At 60.4% G+C, this 25,001-nt stretch overlaps 1 protein-coding gene and 1 long non-coding RNA gene across 7 annotated transcripts; one reads left to right on the top strand and one right to left on the bottom strand.

Moving 5' to 3' along the window:
* Positions 1–649: 649 nt before the first annotated feature.
* LOC116592804 lies at positions 650–2,007 on the bottom strand. Of its 2 annotated transcripts, none has more exons than XR_004286612.1 (2): positions 1,921–2,007; positions 650–1,074 (listed from the first exon to the last, which is right to left on the bottom strand). It is a non-coding gene; the product is annotated as an uncharacterized LOC116592804 (long non-coding RNA). The 2 variants fall into 2 exon arrangements; XR_004286613.1 differs by lacking the exon at positions 1,921–2,007 and adding an exon at positions 1,443–1,899.
* GGA1 (golgi associated, gamma adaptin ear containing, ARF binding protein 1) lies at positions 1,986–20,689 on the top strand. Of its 5 annotated transcripts, none has more exons than XM_032346342.1 (17): positions 1,986–2,398; positions 6,141–6,225; positions 7,433–7,508; positions 8,508–8,606; positions 9,571–9,694; positions 10,093–10,193; positions 10,858–10,938; positions 11,957–12,097; positions 12,180–12,261; positions 13,383–13,496; positions 14,265–14,417; positions 16,982–17,046; positions 17,487–17,653; positions 18,110–18,303; positions 19,072–19,241; positions 19,482–19,592; positions 19,680–20,689. In XM_032346342.1, the coding sequence occupies exons 1-17, from the start codon at positions 2,356–2,358 to the stop codon at positions 19,788–19,790; spliced, it is 1,917 nt and encodes a 638-aa protein (XP_032202233.1). In that variant the 5' UTR covers positions 1,986–2,355; the 3' UTR covers positions 19,791–20,689. The 5 variants fall into 5 exon arrangements, with proteins under 5 accessions (XP_032202233.1, XP_032202230.1, XP_032202234.1 ...); XM_032346339.1 differs by having other exon boundaries at positions 17,451–17,653; XM_032346340.1 differs by lacking the exon at positions 1,986–2,398 and adding an exon at positions 5,336–5,354 and having other exon boundaries at positions 17,451–17,653.
* Positions 20,690–25,001: the final 4,312 nt, after the last annotated feature.

The raw sequence follows: 25,001 nt of genomic DNA, 5'->3' as shown, positions 1-25,001 counted from the left end.
TTTGTTTTTGTATTTTCTGTCCTTGGAAGGCAAGGACTCAGGTCTTACGTAGGTCCTTGTGACGGAGGCCACGTGGTGACACTGGTCAAACACAGCCATACGCAGGGCCTCAGAATTCTCATCTGTGGGACTGGGAGCATAACACCCAGCTTTGAGGTCTGTGTGAGGATTACGGGACACAAGGACACCTGTGGTGCTTTGTCATCCTCCCCCCCCACCCCCACCCTCCCCAACAGGCTGGAAGGGAGATGTGAGCACAGCTTACATTCTGGGGGGGAAAGAGTGACTAGCAAACACAATGAAAAAAGAAAATACATAATAAAGATAAGTACTAAAGAGAAAAGTTCAGCAAAGAAAGTGGGTAGGAAACATGTGTTGGGGGGGTTCACTTTGCAGACACGTTTCTTTGGATTCTCACAACGATGTTTCAGATGAAATCATAGCCTGAGATCTAGGGAGGCTAAGTGACTGCCCAAGGTCATATAGCTTGGAAAGCAGTGAAGGCAGAATTTGAATCCAGGTCAAATCTAGGCTACCTTTAAAAAAGTTGACTCCTGACTGCCCTTAAATCAGTACGGTAAATACGGTTGCCTTTTATTTCTGGGATAATTCATTTCAGTAAAAAAAGAAGCAGAAAGAGGTCGAAGTACACATTACCTTAACGGCTTTTATTGAGCAATGCAATAAACGTACATATAACTTTCTTGCATAATTTTAACGGCCTGCGGGGAGAATTTTAGAAAAGCATCTCAGTCAGCTGCATGGTGAGTTTAGGGGAAAAACTGCCCCAGCACAGCCTAACCCCTTCATCTCCCAGATGAGGTCACTGCAGTTCTGCAAGGTGACTCGAGGTCCTTCAAGGCGCTCACCAAGCCCAACCGGCTTCACCAGATTTCCTGGTCTCTGCGGCTTTAACCCTCCCCGGGCCTGAGTGGCTCCAGAGGGCGCTATGGACTGGTTCCCCCGAGGGCCGCCAGAGGGCGATAGACTGCAAAGGACTGGACCGGCTCCCCCCGGGCATGATGTCATCTTGCCATCCACCGGCCGCGGGTGGGAAAGCCAGAGGAGAGAGACCTTAGATGGAGGGAGAAACGGCAGGAGAAAAGACACTGTGGCTAGGCAGTGTGTCCATTCCGCCCTCCCTGACTTCAGACTAGCCCCCACCGGTACCGCCTCCCCGCTGTTGCCGCCTGGACCGCGCTACAACAAAAGCCTGACTTTGTCGCCACCCCTGAAACTCTTCAACGACACCAACAAAGCTTACTGAAAAAAAGCTAAACACGGACCTGCATGATCTTGCCCTGGCCTAATTCCAGGCCCACCTCCTCTGGGGCCCTACGGACATGCTATCAATTCTCTAAACGCATCCTACTCTTTCTACCCTGCGGACCCTGCGGGCCCCGCAACGTTTGGTTCCCTCCACCTGAAAGACCCTTCCGCACCAGGTTTATCCGGAGAGATCCGTCTGTCTTTCTGCTGAATGTCACCTCCGTGAAACCTCCCCACACAAGAGCCCCTGCCTCATCCCCGAGACCCCTCAACTCCAGTTTGGAGCCGGGGCAACCCCCTGAGCTGCCACGACCCCACAGCTTCCGCTACCGCACTGTAATAAATATCCGGCCTCGCCTTTCCCCTCCGGTTCTCCTCCAGCGCCCGTCACAGAGCAAAGCAAAGGCAGAGTTCATTAAAAGATCGCAGAATGAATGCAGAGACAGCACGGGGTTTAGGTTCTGCCACTTGGGTGCCGTCAAACTATCTCACGGGCTCATGGGTTTGTTGTGGGAGTGAACGCATTCATGCATAAAAAGTGCTTAGAACAACGCCTGGAACACTGTAAGCCCGCAACAAACTTTGACTTGTCCTTTTCGCCGCGACCAACGTACGTCATTGCCCTTTTAAGGGCCCCTCCCACTTTCGCACCTAAGCGGAAATAGCCCCTCAGGGTTCCGGAAGTGACCTCAGTGCCCCTCAGAAACATGGCCGCGGAGCGTTTTTCCGGAAGCGGTCACGGGCATCTTCGTGACGCAGAACGAGTTACAGCGTCCCGTGAGGTTTCCATGGTAGAGCTCTCGGCCCCCAGTCCCTGCGCTTCCTCTTCGACTTGAGCGCCCTGAACGGGAAGGCAGGCGCCGGGTCCCTCCCGCGCCGTCAACTCCACCTGGGGGGAGAAGTTAGGAGAGCTGGTGACGCTCTAGGCGAGCTCGTTCGCGTCTCTATGGTGCTGAGCACTCCTGTGCGCCGCTCCCGCGCGTCGGGGCGGACGTTGCCCCTTTAATCGGCGGAGGGCGGTGCCGAGGAGGTCCCGCGAGAGCAGCGGGGGCGGGGGGCGGTGCCGAGGCCGGGGGCCCGTGGCGGATGGAGCCCGCGATGGAGCCGGAGACTCTGGAGGCGCGAATCAGTGAGTGTCCGGGAGGGGCGCGGGCCGGACCGGAACCGGAACCGGGGGCACGAGGCGGGCCCCTTCCCGGCGGGGGCGGGGTACGCGGCGCCCCCTCCCCACGCTCCGCCTCCGGCCCAGGAGAGGCGGTGCCGGGAGCCGGTTCCTCCGACCCTGGGGTGAAGGAAGACCCCACTAGCAGCGCGGGCCCGCGGTGGGAGCGGGCACCGCCCACCCATCCGACCTGTGGGCCGCGACCCTCGGGGAGGAGTGAGCTGCGCCCAGAACCCCCAGGACGGAGACAGTAGTGCCTAAGCCCCCGAGGCCCAGACTTCTCCACCGAGTGTCGGACCCCCAAGTCTTTCCTTTAGGCCCGGGAGGGGGAAAGCCAGCGGCCTTAGGGCTGCACATCAGCGGCCCTAGGGCTGCATCTCCCCGAGGGAGGGACCCTACTCTCTCTGGGCCCAAGTCCTCCACTCTCTGGCCCTGCATGGCGTGATTCTCTCCTATCCGTTCCTTGATCCTGGAGCTTCTCTCAAATTTGCTCGTTTCCTCGCCCAGGAAAGGAGGACTCACTGGCCCATCAGATCCTCCAAGCTCTGGCCACACAGTGAGAAACCTTTAAACCACACAGGCTTACGAGGGTCCCATTTGAGACTCCAGAAGTAATGTCAAGTTCTCTGTCACTACCCTTAGCCCAGCCCCTCAGGTTCTCTACCTCCACCGGAGACCCCATTCCCAGCCCTTGCTGACCTTCCTCCAGAGGCCCCTGAACGCTTTTCTGTGTGTGTCCTCAGGCAATGGTTCCTACTAGTCAGACCTCCTATCCCATATTGCTGATGGAGCTCCACGGCTCTCGCAGCCCCACGCAGCCCCACGCTGGACTCTCCCTGGGCTAATGACAGCTCCCTCCCAGGTCTCTTCTCTCCTGGGTCCACGTCAGTGTCAGGGCCTCAGGGACCCCTCGGTCATCTACCTTCAGTTCAGTTCCTTGGCCCTTGGCACACCAGGGAGCTATGCAGGGTGATTTGAGGTCACAGTCAGCCCTTTTTGAGCTAGTCTTGAGCAGAATTGAACCCTGAGGTTGGCCCTAGAACCACAGCTTTTCCAGGCATGTTTCAGAGTCAGTCTAGTCAGTGGAGGGGGATGGCGTGGAAAGGAAGCACTAGGTGGCCCTCGAGACTGTTCCAGAATGCCACAAGTGTCCAGCTCCCAGCAGCAGCTTGGGAGGATGGGCAGGGCCCTGGCTGACAGATCTGACAAACCTCAGGACTTGAGCTGAAGGTGATACAAAGCACTGTCAGGTTTAACAACAGTGGGGATTTTCTGAGAGTCCCAAGTCTCATCTGAGAAACAGGAGTCAGGACACCCGGGTTTGGCAGTAGGCTGGATTTTCAATAGACTGAGGCCACAGTCATTCTCTCTTTTTCTTCCCCTTTGTGCCCCACCCAAATTATAAGCTCTTCCCTCAGCATTGGTTTGGAGGTAAAGAGTAGTTTCTGGTAGATAAGTGATGATATTGTCACCACCGTGGAGTGACAGGGTAGAGTCGTGCCCTATTGTGAAAGACTTCCCTCTTGCCCTCCCTGGGTGTTCTCCCTTGCTTCCTGCCAGGGAAAGTGCTCCCCCCAGGTGTAGGTAAGAGGGCTGGGGGTTGGGGCCCCAGGCCACAGAGGTTGGTCAGGCCTTCTTGGACCCAGCAGTTCTCACTCTGAGCCAGATGCAGGGGAGAAAGCTGATGTCTCGTGATGCCCTCGCTTCTTCCTCACTGGCTTCTGACTCGGGAACAGTTTCTAGAATTAGCATCTCTGTCCTCACTCAGACTCATGTGTCCGATACTTGTACGGGACTTCCCGTTTTAGGGTCTCCCTGCCAGTCCCATTCTATCTTTCTAACTCCAGAAGGGTGTGCCCCAGCCTCTGTCCACACTAGAGGACTAGAAGGCAGAGTAGTTGGGGTAGATTGAGTAGATTGGTTGGGGGTGGGGCAAGAGCGTCTGTTCCTGGATCCCTGGGCAGTCAGCAGGGGCTTCATCTCCCTGAGGGACAAGAGGGCTCTGCAGGGCTCCTGGAACAGAGATTTGTACCCAGAGAAAAAATGTTTCATTCAGATCTCTGCTCAGCTGTGCCTCCTCCGAGAGCTCTGCCCGAGAGAGCAGCAGCCCCCCTCCCAATCAAGACACCTTCTATACGTTCTCCTTGTTTTGATTTTCTTTATGGTGCTTAACAGCAGCATGCAGTGTCCTGTTTATTTGTTTGTCTGAGTCGTTGGTGTTTCTCTTGCTGGGCTCTGAGCTCCTGGAGGGCAGGAATTTTGTCTTTTTCACCTCTGTGACCCCAGCCCTCAGAATATTTCTTGAATAAATAGGAATGGACTAAACGGCTGCCAGGCACTGGGATCCCAGAGCTCTGGGCCTCCCACTACAGCATAGAACCCAAGTGGGCAGGCGCCACACGCTGGGTCCCCAGCCTCCTGCCATCCACAGATCCTTCTCTGTCCCACCTGCTAGGCTGTGTTCCCTCCACACCCCGGCTCAATGTCAGGCTTGGGCAGAAGAGGCCAGGATAGGGAGAAGCTTAGAGACAGGCTTCTGGGAAGGTGATAAGGATCCAGCTCTGGCTGTCGCCATGGCCCCACTTTATGTCACGAGTTTTGTCCTCTAAATCAGTCCACGTTTCACTCCAGTTTTACAAATAGAGAAACAGAGGTTCAGGGAAGTTATATTAGCTACTTGATTGTTTTCTAACCAGAGCTGAGTGTCAGGGAGGTGACTGTCTGGCCTGGTGTGTCACCCCCTCCTGTAGGCCTGTACCCTCTCCTGGCTACTGCCTGTACCTGGGTTCAGACTCCCCCAGACCCTGTGCCCACCTGCCAGCAGCTGAGCCCTCCTTCGTTCATTCGTTTGCCGAGGGGAAACGGGCTTGTGCCCAAGAGGCTGGGATGCCGCACAACGGCAGGCTTGGGCCCTCTGATGAAGGTCAGAGCCGAGGCACGCATGAGAAAGAGCTGATCCGGCCGTGCCCCCCTGGGCAAGAGCCTGGGTTAGGGAAGACTTCGTGGAGGAAGTGATATTTGAGCCGCACTCCTTACCAAGGTCCTTCATGCCCTGCTCTGAGCCCAGTGATCCACATCTCACCTCCGCCTGCACAGCCCTTGTGCTATCCCCAGCCCCGTTAACTCCTGCTTGAGTGTTGCCTCTTCCGGGCAGCCTGCCTGGCCTCAGGCCCAACTGAGTCCCCTGCTCGTGGCTCCCTCACCTCCCTTTTTTCACACTGTGTTGAGAACCTAGCTTCCCTTGGCCCACTTCCCAGCCACATGGCTCCTTGAGAGCCAAACTATGGTTTTTTTTTTTTTCTTACCTCTGGATCTGAGTGTGTAAATTCCATGAGAATTGTGAGGACACTTTCTGAAGCAGAATCAGAGGAGGTACAGGCAGGCAGACGGACAGGCATGCAGCTGCGGAGATGGGAGCCCTGGGGAGCGGGGAAACTCCAACCCGAGCACCATCTCTACAAGTAGGGCTCTCCGGGGGGGGGGCCACAAGGGGAAGCCCATGTACGGGAGCTCATCTGTCCACTGATCCAGCCGAAAGATAATCGCTCAGGTCTTGAAGCTTTTGGGCCAGGAAGCCAAGGGGAGTCTTTTTGTTTTGCTCAGTCCTCTCTCCCCGTCCCCTACCTGCCAACCTTGCTGCCAGAGTAGGGAGCGGGAGAGGCAGGAACCCTTTCACCAGGCTGCGGGGGCCTTCTCTCTCCTCCTGCAGACAGAGCCACCAACCCCCTAAACAAGGAACTGAATTGGGCCAGCATCAACGGCTTCTGCGAGCAGCTTAACGAGGACTTTGAGGGGTAGGTGGCCTCCTCTTTTGCTCACGTACTCAACAGAATCCACCGTGCGCCTGCGTGCCCACTCCACACCCTGGCCTGAGGCAGAGACTTGAGTGGGTTGCAACTCCATTTTCATTCTCAACGAGCTCACAAACTCAGGATGGCACCACTACTGTAAGGCGCGTCCCCTGTAAACTGGGCCTCACTGAACCCATCGTACAGGTGAAGAAGCTGAGGCCCAGGGGACTCGGGGGTTCCCCACAAAGAAAGTGGTAGTCCTGGACCTAATTAAGCCCAGGTCCGCCTGAGCCCTAGCCAGTGTTTTGTTGGGACATGCTCCCCAGCTGGGAGGAGGCCGGCGGGCCGTCTGCGCAAGGGTGAGCGAGAACCACCAGCGTTAGAACCACCAGCGTTAGAATTAGTGCTTGTCATTAATGCACATTTGGGGTTTGGTGCAGGCAGGGGCTAGAGTGACAGGTAGCATGGGGTGGCTTTGCTAGCAGGCTCCCCAGGTGGTGCTCAAGTCTGGGGAGCACAGCACGCCACCCCGTGCAGGCGCTGTGCTCTGGGAGGCCGTGCATACAGCACGATGGGCGCGACCCGGAGTCTAGCTGCTGGGGTGCGAGTCCTGTCCCTCTGTCGGCTGAGTCAGCCAGGCAAGCTTCCATATTTTCTGTTGTAAAATGGGGGCGAGAGGGCTGTCGACTCTGAAGGACCCCACTGAAGGCTGTGCAGGGAAAGGCATCTGGGGTGCTTCATCCATTCTAAGCACTCTGTCCATGTTCAGTGTCACGGTCACCGGGGATGGGTCTTTTGTGATCTAGTAGATGGTATTACCACCTCCACTGTGAGCTGCTTTGCCTTCGCCCAGCAAAATGTCCCAGGGAGCTCTGTCTGCCTGTCTTTCATGGTCCATTGTCATGGTGTACTCCCAGACCAGGCCCTTGGAGGCCGTGGCCCCCTCTCCAGCCCACAGTTCTCAGCAAAGCCAGCTAAGAGGCTGAGCTGATGCCTTTTGAAGGTCCCCGGCTCTGCATCCTTGCTTGGTCCTTCCCTGTTGGGCCGCCATCTCTGGCCCCATCAGACCAGAAAAGAAGCTGGGCCTTTGCATCTCCCTGCCCTGCTGATGCAGCCAAGGGCTGCGGTCCCAGCAGGGTGGTGTGGCAGCCCTCCCCTGGGGCGCCTCGGACTCTGGCCATTTGGGATCTGTGCTGTTCCTCTTGTCCAGGCCTCCACTTGCCACCCGGCTGTTGGCTCACAAGATCCAGTCACCGCAGGAGTGGGAGGCGATCCAAGCCCTGACGGTGAGAAGGGGAGAGAGGGTGCCATCTGGGCCCTGACCATGGGGATGGCACCCGGGGAGGCCACGATTGAGGTTGATTTGGGGTCCCGACAGGCTTTTCTTTAGAACCCAGAGGAGTAGTGCCAGAATGGCCTAGACTGGGAGTCTGGGCCAGCCCCTGGGGGCCCGTGGCCTCCTGCGCCAGCCCCTACACAGTTAGGCTTCTTCTTGGGGGGGAAAGGCCCTAGGATCGTCTGGCCCAGGGGTTCCCTGCTCGAGACCTGTGTCAGATCTCCAGGAGGCTGGGCACATGCTGAATGAGGGCTGCACCCCAGGCTCGGTGAACCTGAACTTCAGTATCTGCTCCCAGGAACCAGCATATTCATAAAGGTCCCAGGAGCAGTGTGCAGCCTGTGGAGCCCATCAGGGGTCTCCAGACCCAGGACGGTGCTGCCCTTCCCATGACAGTTTGAGTGCTGATGCTGGGCTCAGGCCAGAGCTTTCAAAGCTGTATCAGCGGAAGACTGGGTTGGGGGGGTGCGCTGTGGCCCCCAGGCATGGGCCACACGGCAGCCCACTGTAGAGCATGGCTGATCTTGGCTGGTAAACAGTTTTTCTTTTCATAGTTCTGTATTTATTTTGATGGAATAGGGTTTTCTCAGATATATCCTAGTCCTCTGAGGGCACGGATGTGTAGGATAAGGCAAAGTAGATGGTGCCTGTTGAACTTTTAAAAAAATCATCAAAGAAAAATCACAGGAAAATCATTTATAAGCAGTGCTGCTCCATGGGCAGGCTAAAGCGGGGCTCCCCTGGCACTGCTATTAGGTATCACCAGCCCTCGAGGTCGCCTTGGGGTGTGGCAGTCAGGCTCAGGGCTCTGACCCTCAGAGTCCTCTGGTCCTCAGGAGTCATTCCCCCCTACCTTCCAAATGCCCACCCCTGAGCTCCTGGGCCCTGGCCAGGGTGTGAGGGGAGGCTGTCTCCTCTGACTTCCCTCCCTGGGATCCCCCCAACCCAGGTTCTGGAAACATGCATGAAGAGCTGCGGCAAAAGGTTCCATGACGAGGTGGGCAAGTTCCGCTTTCTCAACGAGCTCATCAAGGTCGTGTCTCCCAAGGTGGGTGCTCTGAGCCCCAGCTCAGGCCTGCACTGTCGCTTGGGGGAGTTGGGGAAGGAGGACCCCTGCTCGGCCCCCGTTAGAAGTCTGACACAAACACTTCACAGCGAAGTCCGGGGCAGCGTGGGGTCTGGGACGGGGGCTTCCAGGCCACCTGCTGGCCGGCGGCTCTGGACCTGCTCACAGATGGGGCTGCCCAGGCTTGGTGAGGGGTGACCGCAGGGCATGCACATAGCTCGGCCACCCCGGCTCTGCTCTCTCCCCACGGACCTGACTGCAGTGCCCCCCACAAGGGTCTAATGGAAGGTCTCCCTGTCCCCACCTCAGGATGCTGAGGCCCCACACCTAAGTGGGGAGCCGCTAATGGGCCCAGCCCCAGCCTTGGCCTGGGGGGTCCTCCCATAGGACATGCACCTTTTTGAGGCCCCTTGGATGAGACCCCAGTCCTTCGGCCCCTGCTTCGCTCGTACGCCCCTCTCGACCAGAGCAACTGAATGTCCCTGCCAGCCCCGCGTTCTTTTCCCACAAAGCAACTGGTGTGAGAGCCAGCTGCCACAGCCTAGTCTGCTGCTAAGAGACTGGGAGTGGGACCCGCTGAGTGGTGCCACACCTGTCCCTTCCCTGGCCCACCCCCAGCCAGGTGGCTCCTCCTTGCCGAGGTCGCAGGGTTAAGCCCTAGATGAGCTGGCCTCGGGCACTGGGCTCTGCGCCTTCCCCGGGTCAGCCTGCATCCTTGCTGTGGTGCTGCTGCTGTCATCCCTGCTTAGCAGGTGGGCCAGCGGCGCTCGGAGGTGAGCTCAGTGTGCACCGGGCCGCTCGGGGGCAGGGAGGGAATGCCAGGGCCCTGCAGGCTGAGCTTTCCAGAGGGAGTCCTGAGGAGGTGGCCAGCTCAGGCCGGGGGTTGGGCCTGCAGCGAGCGGGGCTGGACAGTGGCAGCGGCCTCCTCTCCCCTCGGTCTCTGAAGTACCTGGGCTCAAGGACGTCAGAGAAGGTGAAGAACAAAATCTTGGAGCTCCTCTACAGCTGGACGGTCGGCCTGCCCGAGGAGGTGAAAATCGCCGAGGCCTACCAGATGCTGAAGAAGCAGGGTGAGGGCCCAAGGGTGAGGTGTGGGCAGCGCCTTCGCCCCTCCTCCCCGAGCTGGGGCTTCTGGCAGTGAGGTCATGGGGCTCTCCTTTACCTTTTCAAGAAGCTTTAGCTAGTGGGGCCTTACTATGGCTCTGTCTGAAGCTAGGTTGGGTGGAGGGAAGGTGAGTTTGGGTCAGACTTCTCCTCAGAGAGTGGCCCCCACAGAGTGGCCTCAAAATATGTCTGCCTAGACTCCGCCACGCAGTTCGACACTGTAGTTCCGAGCCAGCCCTGGCCCACCAGAGTCCAGAGCCGGCAAGCTGGAGAAAGACCCCTCCTGCCCTCGCCTGCCCCCCTTCCCATCCCCCACCCTGGCCCGAGGCCTTTTTCACAGCCTTCCCACCACCGTCTACTCCAGGGATTGTGAAGTCTGACCCGAAGCTTCCAGATGATGCCACCTTTCCTCTTCCTCCTCCACGACCCAAGAATGTGATCTTCGAAGACGAGGAGAAATCCAAGGTGCAGCTCCAGGGGCGGGTAGGAGGGGTACAGGAGGACCTTCAGGGCCTACGGGGTCTGAGCTCCAGGCGCTGGCTGCCCTGCCCCGAAGCAGGGGCTCATGAGGGCCGGGTCACCGAAGTGGGTGACAGGAGGGTCGGTGAAGCACTTCTGTGCTCTGAGCACATCCCACCCAGAGTCCTAGCGTTCAGTAGACACGAGCGCACGTCTGGTGTCCCTGGGATTAGTTTGAGGGCATTTCATAGGTTGAGCAAGAGTTTGCGTATTTTTGTCTTGAGTCCTTGTGATGATAATTTTACTAACTTCATGTTAAAGAATCATGTGCTCACGGGCAAGAAACTAAACAGTATGGAGGAGGTAAGATAAAAAGCAAATATCTATCTCGTCCTGACCTAGAGAGATAAGCACTGTTGAGTTCCTGGTACATCCTTCCAGAAGATTCTCTGGTGAGAATAACATAACATTCTGTACCATCTGTCGAGGATTTTCTCGGGGAGTATTCACATGCAGTGTTTCAGTGCTCCCCAATTAGGCTTCGGGAGATGCTCACTGTCTCACGGAGAGCTTAGTATGTACCCCACAAACCCCAGCGAGGACATGGGGAGCCGGGATAAGACCCCAGGCCCAGTACTGGTGTCCCAGGTGTGCCCCTCTGTCCCTGCAGATGCTGGCCCGCTTGCTGAAGAGCTCCCACCCCGAGGACCTCCGAGCAGCCAACAAACTCATCAAGGAGATGGTGCAGGAGGTGATCGCCAAGCCCACAGTGCGGGGAGGAGGAAGAGGCGGGATTTGAGCTGGGCCACTGAGGGGGGCTTGTGTATGTGCGTACGAGAGCCCTGTGGTAGCCCCATAAAGGGCTGTGCCAGCCAAGAAAGAGCTCACTGGGGGAGCCCGGTGGGCGGAGCCAGGACCCCCGTGGAAGGAGAATTTCCCAGCAGCCGAGCCAGCTGCTCTAGCGGGGCTTCTGGGAGGCTGACGGCCTCTTCCACAAGAGGTGGAAATAAATGAGGTCTCTCTCTATGTAAGGTACTTCTGTACGTATATTTATCACAAGAGAGAGAAGCGTGCGTGTTTAAGTTCTGAGTGAGTGTACGGACGCTGAAGGTGCGCCCTGAAACTTTTTGTGTGGACGAGGGCAGGTCATCCGAGCTTATGGTCTGGAGACCCGCAGGGCAGGAGTCCCAGGCTGTCTCCCAAGGGCCAGCTGTGTGCCCTGACAGTGCAGCAGGAGGTCGGGGCGGCCCCCCACAAGGAGGGTGACTGTGGCACAGCACAGCACAAGCCCACCTTCCATCCCTCAAGGAAGGAGCTTATATAGTCAGCACAGGGCGCCTGGGGTGGGAGGTTCCCTGTCCTAGCTTCTGGTTGTACTGGATGGCCTAGTGGCCCCCGTTTTCTCTCTTGAGTGTAGGCTCCTCCTTTCAAAGGACAAACGCAAGGAGGGCAAGGGTCATGGAGAGCCACACGTGTGGTCTGCAGCTCTGGTCCTCCAGAAGCACCTGGGCCAGATTCCTGAGTGATCCTGGAGGTGGTGTCTGAGGGCCCCAGCCGTTCTGACAGCCTCATGCGGAGGCCGGGGGCCAGGGACCGTCGGCAGGATGAGAGGAAGTGAGCATAGGGTTTGCAGAGGACTTCTTGGTCTAGAGGGCCCTGTGGTGGGCACGAGCCCCGTGAGCAGGGTCACAGCAAGCCAGTGCGAACTCTGTAGAGTGCGTGGCTCAGAGCCGGCGTGACCTGGGCTCCCCGGGCGGTGGCCTCCCTAGGACCAGAAGCGGATGGAGAAGATCTCAAAGCGGGTGAGCGCCATTGAGGAGGTCAACAACAACGTGAAACTGCTGACCGAGATGGTGATGAGCCACAGCCAGGGCGGGGCCTCAGCCCGCAGCAGCGAGGACCTCATGAAGGTGCGCCTCCTCCTCTGCCCAGCCCCTGCCCTCTCTAGGCCCCTGCCGGCCTGATCCCCCCCCCCCAACCCTACTGCCCCAGGAGCTGTACCAGCGTTGTGAGCGGATGCGGCCAACACTCTTCCGACTGGCCAGTGACACAGAAGACAATGACGAGGCCTTAGGTGAGCCCCTGGCTAAGTCGGTCCTGTTCCTCTGCCTCCTTCCCTCTCCTTTCCCAGGCCTTGTTAAGTATCTGCAGTTGGCAGGAGCTGCCACCAGGGGGCCCCTGTCTCCAGCCCCGACCTTGGGTTCCTCCACATGGAAGAGAAAGCAGAGAGCAGGGGCTGATAGGGTGACCGGACCGCCCAGGGGCCAAGTCCCCTCTCAGGCATTTCATGTGCTGCTCCTGAGCCGAACAGCCTGGAATGGGGAGAAGGGACCGGCCCAGGTCACCGAGCCTGACAGTGGCGGAGCCAGGGCATATGCTGGGGGCTCTCCCCAGACACTGCCTCCCGGGTAAGGGCCAGAAGCTGAGCACAGATCCCACAGACCAGAGCAGTTCCAGAGCTGGGCCCCGTGACTGCTGCCAGGGCCACGGATCAGGTTCTCGTCCTTATTCTCTGCTGCTGTGTCAGCCAGAGTCTCTGGGGCCACAGTCTGGGGACCATCTCAGCCCCTGACTCCTTGGAAGCCCACTGAGGGCCTCCCTGTGCCAAGTGCCTGGTCCCTGCCCATGGGACTCGCTGCCCGGACCCCTCTGAGCCCGGCCCCTGAGGGCGTGATGTTGGTACGGGCCTAGTCTATGCCGGGTGCTATTCTAGTCCCTGGGGACGTGGTGTGCTTAAAATGGACCAAAGCCACGTCCTCAGTAGAGCGTGTAGCCTAAGGAGAGGGGATGGACAAGAAACCAAGGCCGTGAGAATGGTCGTTTCTCAGGTGGTCATCAGGGACCCAGAGACCAGCCAGCAGGGAGTGGACAGAGTGGGGAGGGGTGAGGAAAGGCCTCCTGAGGGGACTTAGCGTGAAGACCTGAAGGCAGGCAGGAAAGAAGCCACGCAGAGATGCGCGGGGCATCCGAGCAGCAGAGCCAGTGCCAAGACCTGGAGGCCAGAGCGTGCTGTCATGGTCAGGGCGGCAGGGACACTGGACAAGGGGAGGTGGCAGAGGGTCCGAGGGAGCAGAGCCGTCGGGCTGCTCCCGGCCCCACACCCTCACACGAGGGTTCGGATAGACACAGGGTGTTCTTCTCCCCCAAGAGCCCCCCACCTTCCTTCAGCCTAGTCTCTCCTCCTGCGTGTTCCAGCCGAGATCCTGCAGGCCAACGACAACCTCACGCAGGTGATCAGCCTGTACAAGCAGCTGGTGAGGGGGGAGGAGGTGAACGGAGAAGCGGCGGCTGGCTCCAGCTCCCTGCCTGGTGAGCGGCCGGCGGGGGCGCCCGGGAGGGGCCCTGCAGCCGAGCGGGGCAGAGCCCAGAGGGGAAGCGCAGGTTCTAGAGCCTGGGGCTGGGACTGCCGGGGTGACCCTGCCCCCTTAAGATGGGGAAGGCCTCTAGGGAGAGAGCTGGAGGGAGTCTATGCCCAGGCTGCAGCTGTTGGGGGGAGGAAAGTGTGGACGTGGGGCAGAGGGGGTTGGGAGCCAGGTTTTGGCAAGGACAGAAGAGGGAAGACATTTCTTTCATTTGATAAATCTGGTACCTGTTGTGCAGGGCTGGATGGCGCCCTCCAGGCCTAGTCACTTCTCAAAAGGTGGTTGGTGGGAGGGAATGACACACAGAAGTTGCGGGCTCGGCTCCAGTCAGGGTGAAGGGACAGCCATGGGGGTGTCTGTTCTCTATTCTAACCACAGAGGTTAGAAGAGGCCCTGTTGGGGCGTGGGAGGTGCGGCGGGGGGGCACCACACAGAAGCAGCAGAGTTCAAGCAAGATCTCAAAGGATGAGAGGTCGTTGGCCAAGTAGAGGGAAGGAGGAAATAGGTTCTGGACAGAGGAGTACCGTGGGCTAGACAAAGGGCCTAGTGGCAGATTTGGGAGCCAGGGCAGTGTGGCCAAGAGGGGGAAGGAAGCAGGAGGGCTGTGAGGGGAAGGGGTGCAGCTTGCTGCCTCCCCCCGCCCCCCACAGGCACCTTGGCTTCCAAGAGCCTTACTGTCCTTCATCCAGGGCATGCCTGACTCCTTTCCCCACAGGGAGCACCTCAGCCTTGTTGGACCTCTCTGGCCTGGATCTCCCTCCTGCGGGCACCACCTACCCTCCTATGCCCACGCGCCCTGCTGACCCGGCCAGCCCTGAGCAGCCTAGCACCTCAGTTTCCCTGCTTGACGATGAGCTCATGTCTCTGGGTGAGGAGGGGGCGGGGCCTGGAGGAGGACGGGGCGGCTGCAGGAGTGGGTGAGGCCTCTGGAGGCTGGGGTGGGGGTTAGGCCCATTTCACGACTGAGGAGACTGAGGCTCAAGGAGGTTAGAGAGTTGACACAAGTTCTCAGTCCGTGGGCGAGGCCAGCCAGCTTCTAAACCCACCTCCGGTGAGCCCGTCACAGCTGGGCTCCTGTGGCCCCCGGGAAACCAGCGGGACTTCCCTGCAGCGGGTTAGAGCCGAGAATGGGGCACAGGCTGGCAGCGGACCCGCAGGGAAGTGGGGAGCCATAGCTGGCCCTGTCACACCAGAGCCCCAGGCACCTCGTGCCCTATGCTGGTCCTAGACCATAGGCCACACACAGGGCTCCAGAGCCCACGGGGAACTGGGCGCACTCCTGGGGAAGACAGTTGTCAGGAGTCTAGCTTTCTGGTGCAGCGGCCCCATCTGAGGGCTTGGAAGTAGAGGACCGTAGTGACAACCTGAAGTTATTAAAGGCAGAGAGAGCTTGAGCTCTGTCAAAAGAATCTGGAAGGTTTTGTTGGGGAACCGATTTGGGAGGCAAGAGTCAGACTGTGTTCTCTTGAGCCAAGTCTGAGGTTAAAAACCCAACCTGACGGACCGGAAAAAGTGCTCATGTGCCGGGGTCCTGGGCAGGGTACTGGGCAGGGGGCTTCCCTAACAGCTGCTACCGCACCGTCGTATCACAGACCATCCTCCAAGGAGCAGGGGCCGCCGACGTCCCCACCTCACAGATGCGAAGCAAGGCTTGGGAAGGTGGGGTGACTTGCCCTAAGGGGGGCGCGCAGGTTAGAATGAGGCGCTCTGATCCTAAGGCCTCTCTCTGAGCCTCTCTGCTGCTTGAACTCCCCTCCTCGGCCAGGAAAGGGACATAGGGACTTGGAATGGGACACAAAGGAGGGGGACAGTGGACCACCAGCAGACACCCTGCCTAAGAGGGTCTGACCACAGGATGTCCAGGCTCAGGTGGCCCAGCAGGGCCGGCACCCGGTGGCCGGTGCCCCACGGGGCAGTTGGAGAGTGGGGCCTGGCCCCCCACTGGTGGCCTGGCCCCCCGGTGACCAGCAGGGACCGAGCTGCCACCTCATGAGAAGCAAGGTGTGCCTGGTACTTCCTGTCCAGCCAGTGAGCGCCTGAAGCAGAGCCCTGAGCCTCCAGCTTCCGTTCATTTCTACTCAAAGGCAGAGAAAATGTGGGAACAGGAACCGCAAGTGCCAGGGCTGCACCCGCCCGGCTTGGCGGAATAGAGGAAGCCCCAGGACCACAGAGGAGGCTTGTCCTAAACGGTTCTTTGTGGCAGGAAGGGTGAGGGCTGGGGGCAGGGGAAGCCATGCGGACTTCCCGCCCGCCAAGGAGGGTGTCCCGGCCCTGCTCAGGCACTTCCTCTGAAGGGCTGGTTTGTCGTGGTCCCCTCGTGCAGACGCTGTCGTCAGCTTGGTTTTACAGATGAGGCGCAGGGAGGTTGTCACCAGCCCGAAGTCACACAGCCGACTGGCCGGGCTGCGTTCAAACCCCTATAAGGAGGTTACAAACTCCGTTCAGGCCCCGATACTGCCCCTTGCCGGCCGCGTGGCCTGGAGCAGATTCCCTGACCCCTCTTGGCATCCGTTTCCTCAGCCCGGAAAGAGGGGTGATATCTCTACACCGGCTTCCATGGTTGTTCGAAGAGTCAGTGAGCCCCGTGCTTGAGGAGCCTGACGTGTCAGGGGCCGGGGGTACGCGTGGGAAATGTTAGCGGCCACCCCCGTGTCGTCCCGGTTCTCGGGGCGGTGCGCCCGGAGGAGACCGAGTCTTCTGAGCTGCCTGCGCCAGGCTGCAGCTTGCTCCTGCAGGATTTGCTAGAAACAGGATGACTTGTCTTCCCTAGGTAAAGCCTGTGGTGAACTTGGCGGGGGTTAGACTGGTTGGTGACCTGCCGTACTGCAAGCCGGCAAGCAGAGCCATGCGGAGGGCCGCCGGCTCCCCTCAGCCCCAGCCAGCCCGCGCTGTGGGCATGGGCCAGGGCAGAGAGGGCCTGTAGGGTCTGCGCCAGCTCCGCTGGCCAGCGTGCATGTGGGGACACCACAGCCCAGCCAGGGGAGCTTGTTCAGAGTCTGGGGCACCGCCTGCCCCCCAACCCGGACGCTCAGAGGCCATTGTGGGGGGTGGGGGAGTGCAGAATGGTGCCTCCTGTTCGTAGCTCCTTACCTGGTGTCTCCCACCCTCCCTCCCTCCCCACCACCCCTACGCTGCCAGCCGCCAGCTCACTTTGAAGACAGAATTCTGGGCTCCATTGGTGGAGATGGCTTTAGAGTGGCAGGCACGGAAGCATGAAGGGTTGCGGGGAATGGGCCTTTGGGCTCTCTGGTTTCTGCTTCTGCTCTGCCACTGGTTCCCTCTAAAAGTGGGTTCTCCCCTTTGAGCTAAGCCTCTCGGGGGGAATGCAGGCGGGCAGGTGCCAGTGACCCCCAGGCCAGCACGCAGCACCCCCAGCTCCTGTGCTTCTGCTCAGGAATCTGTCTCCTTCACCTCCGTCTCGCTTCCTCGCAGGACTCAGCGACCCCACACCTCCTCCAGGCCCAAGCTTGGACGGTGCCGGATGGAACAGCTTCCAGGTAGGAGGGCCAGGAAGCAGCCTGAGCCGTCCCAGGGGGAGGATGGCTGGGCCAGGCAGCCTGCAGGGCTGAGTGAGGAGGGAGGACCACGTGGGGGCCCTGGGCTAAGGCACCGTGCGCGGATGGTGGAGGGCCGGCGTGCTTCCTCGCCCCCGCACCCTCTCCCTGTGTCTCCGTGTTCAGTTGTGATGGGGTTCCCCATTCTTTTTCTCTTGAGGGCGACTTTAAGGTCCTTGGAATATGATGGTTTCTAGACTAGAACCCCGGATCAGGCCAGCCCACGAGAGGGGTGTGGGCCAGCAGGAATGTTGTCCCCTTCCGTGCTGCTGCTTCCCCAGATGTCACCTGCCAGGTGGAGAAGGGGCCTCAGGGCAGTTCCAGTGACTGCTCCTTCTCCAGCACAGCTCTACCCGTCTGCACGCTTTGTATATGCCCAACAGTCCTCCGATGGCGCAGAACCCCCAGCCCCGCCTCGGGTCCCCAACACGGACAGCCAGCCCTCCGCGCAGACGCCCCTGCCAGCGAGCAGTGGTCTGGACGACCTGGATCTCCTGGGGAAGACCCTCCTGCAGCAGTCACTGCCCCCAGAGTCCCAGCAAGTCCGGTGGTAAGCGCCACCCCCACCCCCCCGGGCTGACGTGGGGTGGGAGTCACGCCCATCCCGTCCCCCACCCATCCCCAAGGGTGGCAGCTTCGGGGCTCTCCCAGGCCCAGCAGGGAGAGACCCGGTGCCCGCGTGCTCCTGCGAGCAGCAGCTGCTGGAGAACCACCATGTGCCTGGCTCTGTGCTGGGCTAGAGGAGGTGGTGGTGCCCAGGGCAGGTGCAGGGCCCCCGTCCCGTGGAGCACAGAGGTTATGGGAGAAGGGGGATCTGCACCCTACAGGGCAGGGGTGGTGGGCAGGAGAGCAAGAGCTGCCTGTTCCAAGGTAAGGAGACCAAGGCCCAAGAGACAGGAGGCGTCTGAGCTGGCTATTGGGGATGGTCAGGAAGCACAGCCTTTCCTGTGCCCCTGATCTCTCAGCCCCCCAAGATTCACACCCCAATGCCACATCCCCCAACAAGGGAGAAGCAGCAGCCGGCCCCCCGGCTCACACTTCGGGACCTGCAGAATAAAAGCAACTGCAGCTCGCCCAGCTCCAGCGCCCCCAGCCTCCTCCACGCCGCCTCCCCCGAGCCCCCCGGGGCTCTGCAACAGCCCGCGACGACTGATTTCTCACTGGCCAGCATCACTGTGCCCCTGGAGTCCATCAAACCCAGTGAGTGGGCTGGGGGCGCCGGCGGGTACGGGCTGGGCCGGGACCCCCTAGCCGTCCACTTGGGAGCTCTGGGCAAGGCCCTTGCCCTTTTGGGGCCTCTGCCAGAGTGAGGGCAGAGCGCTCCGCAGAGCCCGGGCTCCCATAGGCAGGAGGACATTTTTTGCTAGGTGCGCCTTCCCCAGAAAGGCAGGGCCAGGACAGAGAGGTTCAGGGTCTCTCCAAGATCGTGAAACTAAATGAGGCTCAAGCTGGAGGCCCAAGCCTGAGCTGCCCCTGCCCAGGAGCAAGAGGGAGGCCAGCCCAGCCCAGGCCGTGAACAGACCGATGAAGACGGGCAGGTCTTCTCGGCCTTGTCCCTCTCGTAACGACTCTGTCATCAAGGGCCTCACCCCCAGTGCCCCCAAGAAGTGGGGAGTGGGAGCACCCTGAACAGCAGGGTGACCATCCCGGGGTCGCGTGGCGAGAGCGTGACCCCAGCTAACCCCTTGGCCTGCGCTCCAGCACTCCGGGAGTCCTAGCTGCGACCCCGTCTGGGGTGGGTGTCCTGCCACCACCAACATAGTGAAAGTGTCCCTGCCCCATCTGGGTGCCAGCCTGCAGCCCCTGGCTGCCCTGCTACCTGGGTACAGGGACCTGAGCTCCCGGACCCATCCACCCCTTCCCAGCAGCTCGGCGAGTGCCTGCGGGGAGCCGGGTGTGAGGATTGGGCTGGTCTGGCCCGGGCTCGGGCCTAGCACCACCCATCAGCCCTCCCTTTCCCCCTGCCAGGCAGCATCTTGCCAGTGACGGTGTATGACCAGCATGGCTTCCGGGTCCTCTTCCACTTTGCCCGAGACCCGCTGCCCGGGCGCTCGGACGTGCTGGTGGTGGTGGTTTCCATGCTGAGCACCGCCCCCCAGCCCATCCGCAACATCGTTTTCCAGTCAGCTGTTCCCAAGGTGACACACGCATGCCTCCCTCCTTTGGAGGCAGGGTGACTTGGGGCTGGAAGGGAGCCAGCTGGTGGGGGGGGGGGGCGGGAGACAGGGTTCCTCTGGGAATTAGGGGATAGAAGAGAACCAAAGGACAGAGCCCTGGGACCCCCAGAGGAGGAGCTGGCAGGCGGACTGGGCCCGGCCTACCAGGATGGGGCCAGGAAGCCGGGCTAGCCGGGTGCCGTCCTGCCCTACGGTCTGCAGGTCATGAAAGTGAAGCTGCAGCCGCCCTCAGGCACGGAGCTGCCAGCATTTAACCCCATCGTCCACCCCTCAGCCATCACCCAGGTTTTGCTCCTTGCCAACCCGCAGAAGGTGAGGGGCCTGGCTGTGACCGCGCACCGCTGTGGGGGTGGGGCGGCCTCTTCTCTCCCCCTGACTCTGCCTTCATCTCTGCCTCAGGAGAAGGTTCGGCTCCGCTACAAGCTTCTCTTCACCATGGGTGACCAGACCTACAACGAGATGGGGGATGTGGACCAGTTCCCCCCACCCGAGACCTGGGGGAGCCTCTAGAACAGGGAGGGGGCGGGGAGAGGAGAGGGCAGCGGGACTGGGCACCGTCTAGCCTGGGTGGGAGGCTGTGGTGGCCTCGGACACCCTTTATTCCCATGGTGAGATCCCTTGGGCCTGGTGCTTCTCCCCTCACCCCTGTGGCCCCCCTCCTTCCTCGTCCCCCTCCCCTGCGGAGCTGAACCCAGCAGGAGGCTGGGCTTGGGTTTTCACTGCTGGGGACCTTCGCCACAGGGGGGAGCCTGGAGCAGGGAGCAGCTGTGTGGCCCTGGAAGGACCTGGGGTCATGGGGGAGAAGCATGGTTGTCAGGCAGGGGCCAGGACCTCAGGCCCAGCCCGGGGTGGGGTTATCCCCACCTTTCTCTTATGCCTTATGGGAAGGCCCAGCCATAACTCGGGGGGCCATGCTGGTGCGGGAACCAGCTCAGGTCTCCTCCATAGGAACCGGGTGACTGGGGGGGTGACGCCTGCTCCCCCAGCTCTTTGCACTCTGTGGTGTGTGGTTTGACTCTTTGCTTTTCTTTCTCAGTGGCCCTGTGGTCACCATCTCAGGAGGCCCAGTTGGGGGAGCCTCATGTGCCCCCCACTTCTCATGGGGGTTTCACTCCACTCACCTGCCCCCTTTGCCGTCAGGCCTCCTGAGGAGCTGTGGGGGCTGTGGCTGCTGGCCCAGAGGTTGTGGCGGAGCCGGGTGCCCCAGGGCTCCTGGGCTCCAGGGCTCCTGGCCGAGGGAGGCCCTGCACTGGAGCTCCTCAGTGCATCTCCTTCAGTCGCCAGCCTCTGCTGGGGCCTCCCATGGGTGCCTCCCCTCTGCCCATCCATCTGTCGGGGGGCTGAGTGGGGTGGGTGTGTGAGTGAGAGCAGGAGTATTTATGGAAATAAAAACGTCCTTTTTTCCTGTACCGGCTGCCCTCCTGGCCTGAGTTGGAGGGAGATGAGGGTCTGGGAGCTGGAAGGCCCTGGGGCTGCCCTGCAGGCTTCTCTGGCTCAGTCTTTGGAGCTCCAGCCCCCCCCCCCCCCCCCCCCCCCGTCTCCCCGCCCTCCATCATCCCTGAGCCCTTCACCGGAAGAGGCCCTGCGTGGGGGCCTGTGGTGGTGCTGAGTCACCAGAGAGGGCCCAGGGCTGCGGCGGGCCCAGAGCCGTCCCAGCTGGAAGTGAGTGGCCGCTCAGGCCTGCCAGGAGCCCCAGCTGCTGCAGATGCTGAGTGGGAGCCGAGCCCCCCCCACCCCCCGGCTGCTCACAACTTCCTCCAAACACGACTTCGTGGAGGCCCCAGAGGGCCCTGCCTCGCCTTCTGGTCTCACTTTCCCCAGAGGCCGCTCCCAGGAAGCAGGGTGCTAATGGCAGCTCAGTTCTAGAGAGGCCTGGGGATGCTGCACTGGGCCCCCTGCCAGGCCCAGCTGCAGGCTGGCTCACCCCTACCCCCCCCACCCCCGGTGCTACCAGAGTCCTCTCTTCCCTCGGAGGCTCCAGTCCGGTCCCCGGGAACGACTCAGCTTCTCAGCCAGCAAGGATCAGAGTAAGGGGCGGTTCATTGGGGGTGTTGCTGAGCCGTGTGGGGCCAGCCCTCCCCTGCTGCTCTGCAGGCAAGGCTTCCCCTCGAGCCTGGGCAAGGCCGCCCACCATTTCCCCTCCCAAGCACATGATGGGGAGTCCTATATTTCAAAAAACCAGTTTCACTTTGCCTTACTTGTTGTTTCCCGGGCTGAACCCCTTCCGGCAGACGCCACTGGGACATCTTCCCAGAGCCCAGCATGCTCACTCTTTTCCATCCAGCAGGTGAGGAGGGCTGTCTGTCTGCCCCAGGTCTTGCTGGGTGCGCGTGGGAGAGCTTCACGTCCCCGCAGAACCCCCACCCCCACCCCAGACACAGGCCTCCTGCAGTGGGACTTCCGGGTGCCCTGACCCCTGCCCACCCCCAGCCGCGTGGCTGCTTCCTGTTCCCTTCCCCAACAGGCCAGACTCCACACGGACACCTGTGATGTCCCCGAAAGACTGTAGTAGGAGGGCTCTTGTAACCCAGATGAAACCCTGCTCCTGGCGCTCCTGCCCCGGGGTCCCGGAGTCCCAGGGTCCCGGAGTACCAGCTGGGGCGGGGGGCGCTCTCGTGCAAACCATGCTAGGGCTGCAGAGTGGGATGGGCCTGTGCACAGCCTTGGGCTGGGAGTCTCTCTGCTCCCAGTGGGGGCCCTGGCGCACTATGTGACTTTGAGCGAGGGGCTGCCTTTTCTCGCCTTTGGGTTCCTTGTCTATAGTGGGGAGGGACCCAGGGAGCTGTAAGGCCCCCTGAGGCCTTCTCAAAGAGCCCTTGAGCAAACTGGTTCCCCAAGGTGTTGGCCTAGAGTGACCCAAAGGTGACAGAGACAGGGATATCTTTTTCATCTTCCAGACCTACCCCCTTCCCTTTTCCCTAGTCGGTCCGGCCATCTGCCATGCTGCAGGGGCCTCTGAGTGGCCCGCATAGGAAGCAGGCCCCATGGTTAGCTCAGAGGCCGGCATGGAACCCATGAGCCGGGAGCTCAGTATGTCACACAGCCCGGAGGGACGTGGACCCAAGGGACCCACCACGGGAGCCCTGCTTCTGTCCGAGGGGCTGGGGTCTGATGATGGGTGATGGTCCTCAGGCTCCACTTGTGGAGGAGTCCTAACCAAATAACACGTGTCAGCTTGGCCCACGGTCGGGGGCACCGAGCAGCACACAGGAGACCCAGAGCCTCTGGAGCTCTCAGGCTGGAACTCAGAACAGGGAAGACGCATTCTCTTGTCTCTCAAAGGGTGACCCCCAACCCCCACGCCAGGGGCAGTGGGACTTCCCAGACCCCGAAGCCACACTTCCACTTCTATTCCTGTGGCTAGAAGCTGCTGCTCGTTTGGGTTTCTCTTTTGACAACCGCAGCACACTGCTCCTCTGTTGGTGGCCGCCACTGGCCACGGAGGGGCCACCACCCGCCGGAGAGCCTGTCTCCACCGCCATCCTGCTGCCCCTGCCCCCAGTCTCAGGCCAGGCGGAGACCATAGGAGCTGGAGCCTGACCAAGGCCCGGCCTAGCCCTGTGGCAGGCCTGCTGCTCGAACCCTCCCCTTCCGTCCTCAAAGGCCTGCAGCGATGAGAAATGGAGGCTCTTGGAGCTTGCCAAGTGCCCAAGGACACATGTTAAGGCTGAGGCCAACCAGCAGTCCCGCCAGGTGCCCCTGTGGCGGCATGTTGCCCCCCCCCCATCTCCCGAGCCCCCTCTCCTTGGCCCTCCATGGGCTGCCTTCCCTTGGAGCCAGGGTTAAGGCTTGAGGGCTTGGGCTCTCAAGGGCTGTCAGGACTAGGATGTCATGGCTCCGCCCCACCCAGGGTTTCCTTCTAGGAGAGCCCTTCTGGCTTGAGGAAGAGACAGGCAAGTTCTCAGAGCCCCAGAAATCGCACCCCCATAACTGGCTGCCCCGGGCAGCAGCCTCTGCTCAGAGCTGGGCACCGAGAGGACCAGACCACAAACCAGTGACGCATCCACAGTGCCACATTCTTGCTCAGTCCTGTGGCTGCGCAGCTGACCCCTGCTCCCACCCACCCCACCCCCCAGCCTCTGCACCAGCCACCAGGCCTCCCAGCCCGAGTCCTGCTTGAGCTTCACCTGCGGGCACTTCCCAGACTGTCCCTGGTCTGCCCCAGCCCTGGGGATGAAGGAAAGGGCGGGGGCAGCCTTTCGGGAGCCTCCAGACTGCGCCACCCCGCACAGCAGGAGAGCACGTAGGGGCTTAGAAGTCTGTCAGATCAGCTTTCTAACTTGGCCCCTACCCCTTAACCAGCGAGGGCCCTGGCACCCTGAGCCTTGGTGTATTCACCTAAAAATGGTAATAATGACTCCAACCTCGCTGTCAGAGGGGGTGTGCTCAAGTAGGTGACAAAGCGGCCTACTGTCCCCAGAAGGCAGCAGGATACCTGGAAGGGGCAACTAGGCAGGCCCAGGGGCCAGGTTCTTTTCACGCCAGATAGTACAGGCTGGATAAGAAGAAGCGGAGCCTGTTCTACGTTTGTTTTTGTTTTTGTTTAAGATTTTATTTATTCATTCCACAAACAGCACAAGTAGGCAGAGAGGCAGGCATGGGCGGGAGGGAGCAGGCTCCCTGCTGAGAAGAGAGCCCGATGCGGGGCTCGATCCCAGGACCCTGGGACCATGACCTGAGCCGAAGGCAGAGGCTTTAACCCACTGAGCCACCCAGGTACCCCTGTTCTAAGTATTTTACATAGAAACTCGTTTGGTCCACAAAGCAGGTCAGGTCCCGGTTCTCATTCTTCTCATCCGACCCAGGACACTGAGGCTCAGACAGGTGAACTCCCCGGCCCAAGGTCACCCAGCTAGCTAGAGGCTGAGCCCAGCTGGCCGGCTTCTTCCACACACACTCAAGCTCTGTTCTAGCTGTCTCTGGGCTGGAAATAAGCGTCCATTGATGCAATGCCTTCACTTGCATTCAAGTCAGCCCTGTCTGTTGAGCTCCTGTGACCCTGGCACGTCGCTAGACCATGCAGGATTCGGCACAAGCAGAGGAGAGCCAGCCAAGCCAAAGAGCCCTCCCAAAGCCCAGTGGAGAGGTCTCCTGATCGGAGATGGTGTTGGCCGGTGATCTCTGACGCCCCCTTCCTGCACCTGCAGCTCTCAAACTGTGATCTTGACATTTCCCGATAAAACCTCATAGTCCAAAAGTCTCTGATTACAACATCCTTCGAAGCCTATGATCCAACCTTTGGGGCTTCCAACCCTTTATGATTCAGCATCCAAGTGTGCTCAAGCTTAAATATAACCTAAAACATACCCCTCACCCAAGCCAAGAGGCACAGCAGCCCCACCCAGGCCAGTCAGAGAAGAGCTCTTGGGTCAGGCTGGAGGGAAGCCCGGATCCTGGGTGAGAGGCCCAGAGCTCCACTGGGCTGATCAGATGGCCCTTCCTGGTGGTTTCCAGCCGCTGCTTCTCCAGGCCGGGTGTCCTGACCCTTGTGAGCTTGGGCTTAGGCCTGGGCAAGCCTAGAGGGGATACAGGTAGAAGCCAGACCATGCCCTCAGGGACCTTCACAGCAGCTAGGGAAGTGGACAAGCCCAGACCCAGAGTGTTCCAGGCTGGAGGCAGGGCTGAAACAGGGTGGGGACACCGTGTAACCCAGGATTTCCCAGACAGCAAGGCAGCGGCACCTGGTGTCAAGCTGCTGGCTTAGGAGCCTTCGGCTTCCTA

This window comes from Mustela erminea, chromosome 6, assembly GCF_009829155.1.
Source record: "Mustela erminea isolate mMusErm1 chromosome 6, mMusErm1.Pri, whole genome shotgun sequence".
Classification (NCBI taxonomy): domain Eukaryota; kingdom Metazoa; phylum Chordata; class Mammalia; order Carnivora; family Mustelidae; genus Mustela; species Mustela erminea.
This window is presented reverse-complemented; position numbering and strand designations above follow the sequence as displayed.

Coding starts and splice junctions, on each gene's coding strand:
- GGA1 (XM_032346339.1), top strand. CDS start 2,356: ATGGAGCCCGCGATGGAGCCGGAGACTCTGGAGGCGCGAATCA. Junction 7,509..8,507: donor AGGCGATCCAAGCCCTGACG/GTGAGAAGGGGA, acceptor CCCCCAACCCAG/GTTCTGGAAACATGCATGAA. Junction 8,607..9,570: donor TCAAGGTCGTGTCTCCCAAG/GTGGGTGCTCTG, acceptor CGGTCTCTGAAG/TACCTGGGCTCAAGGACGTC.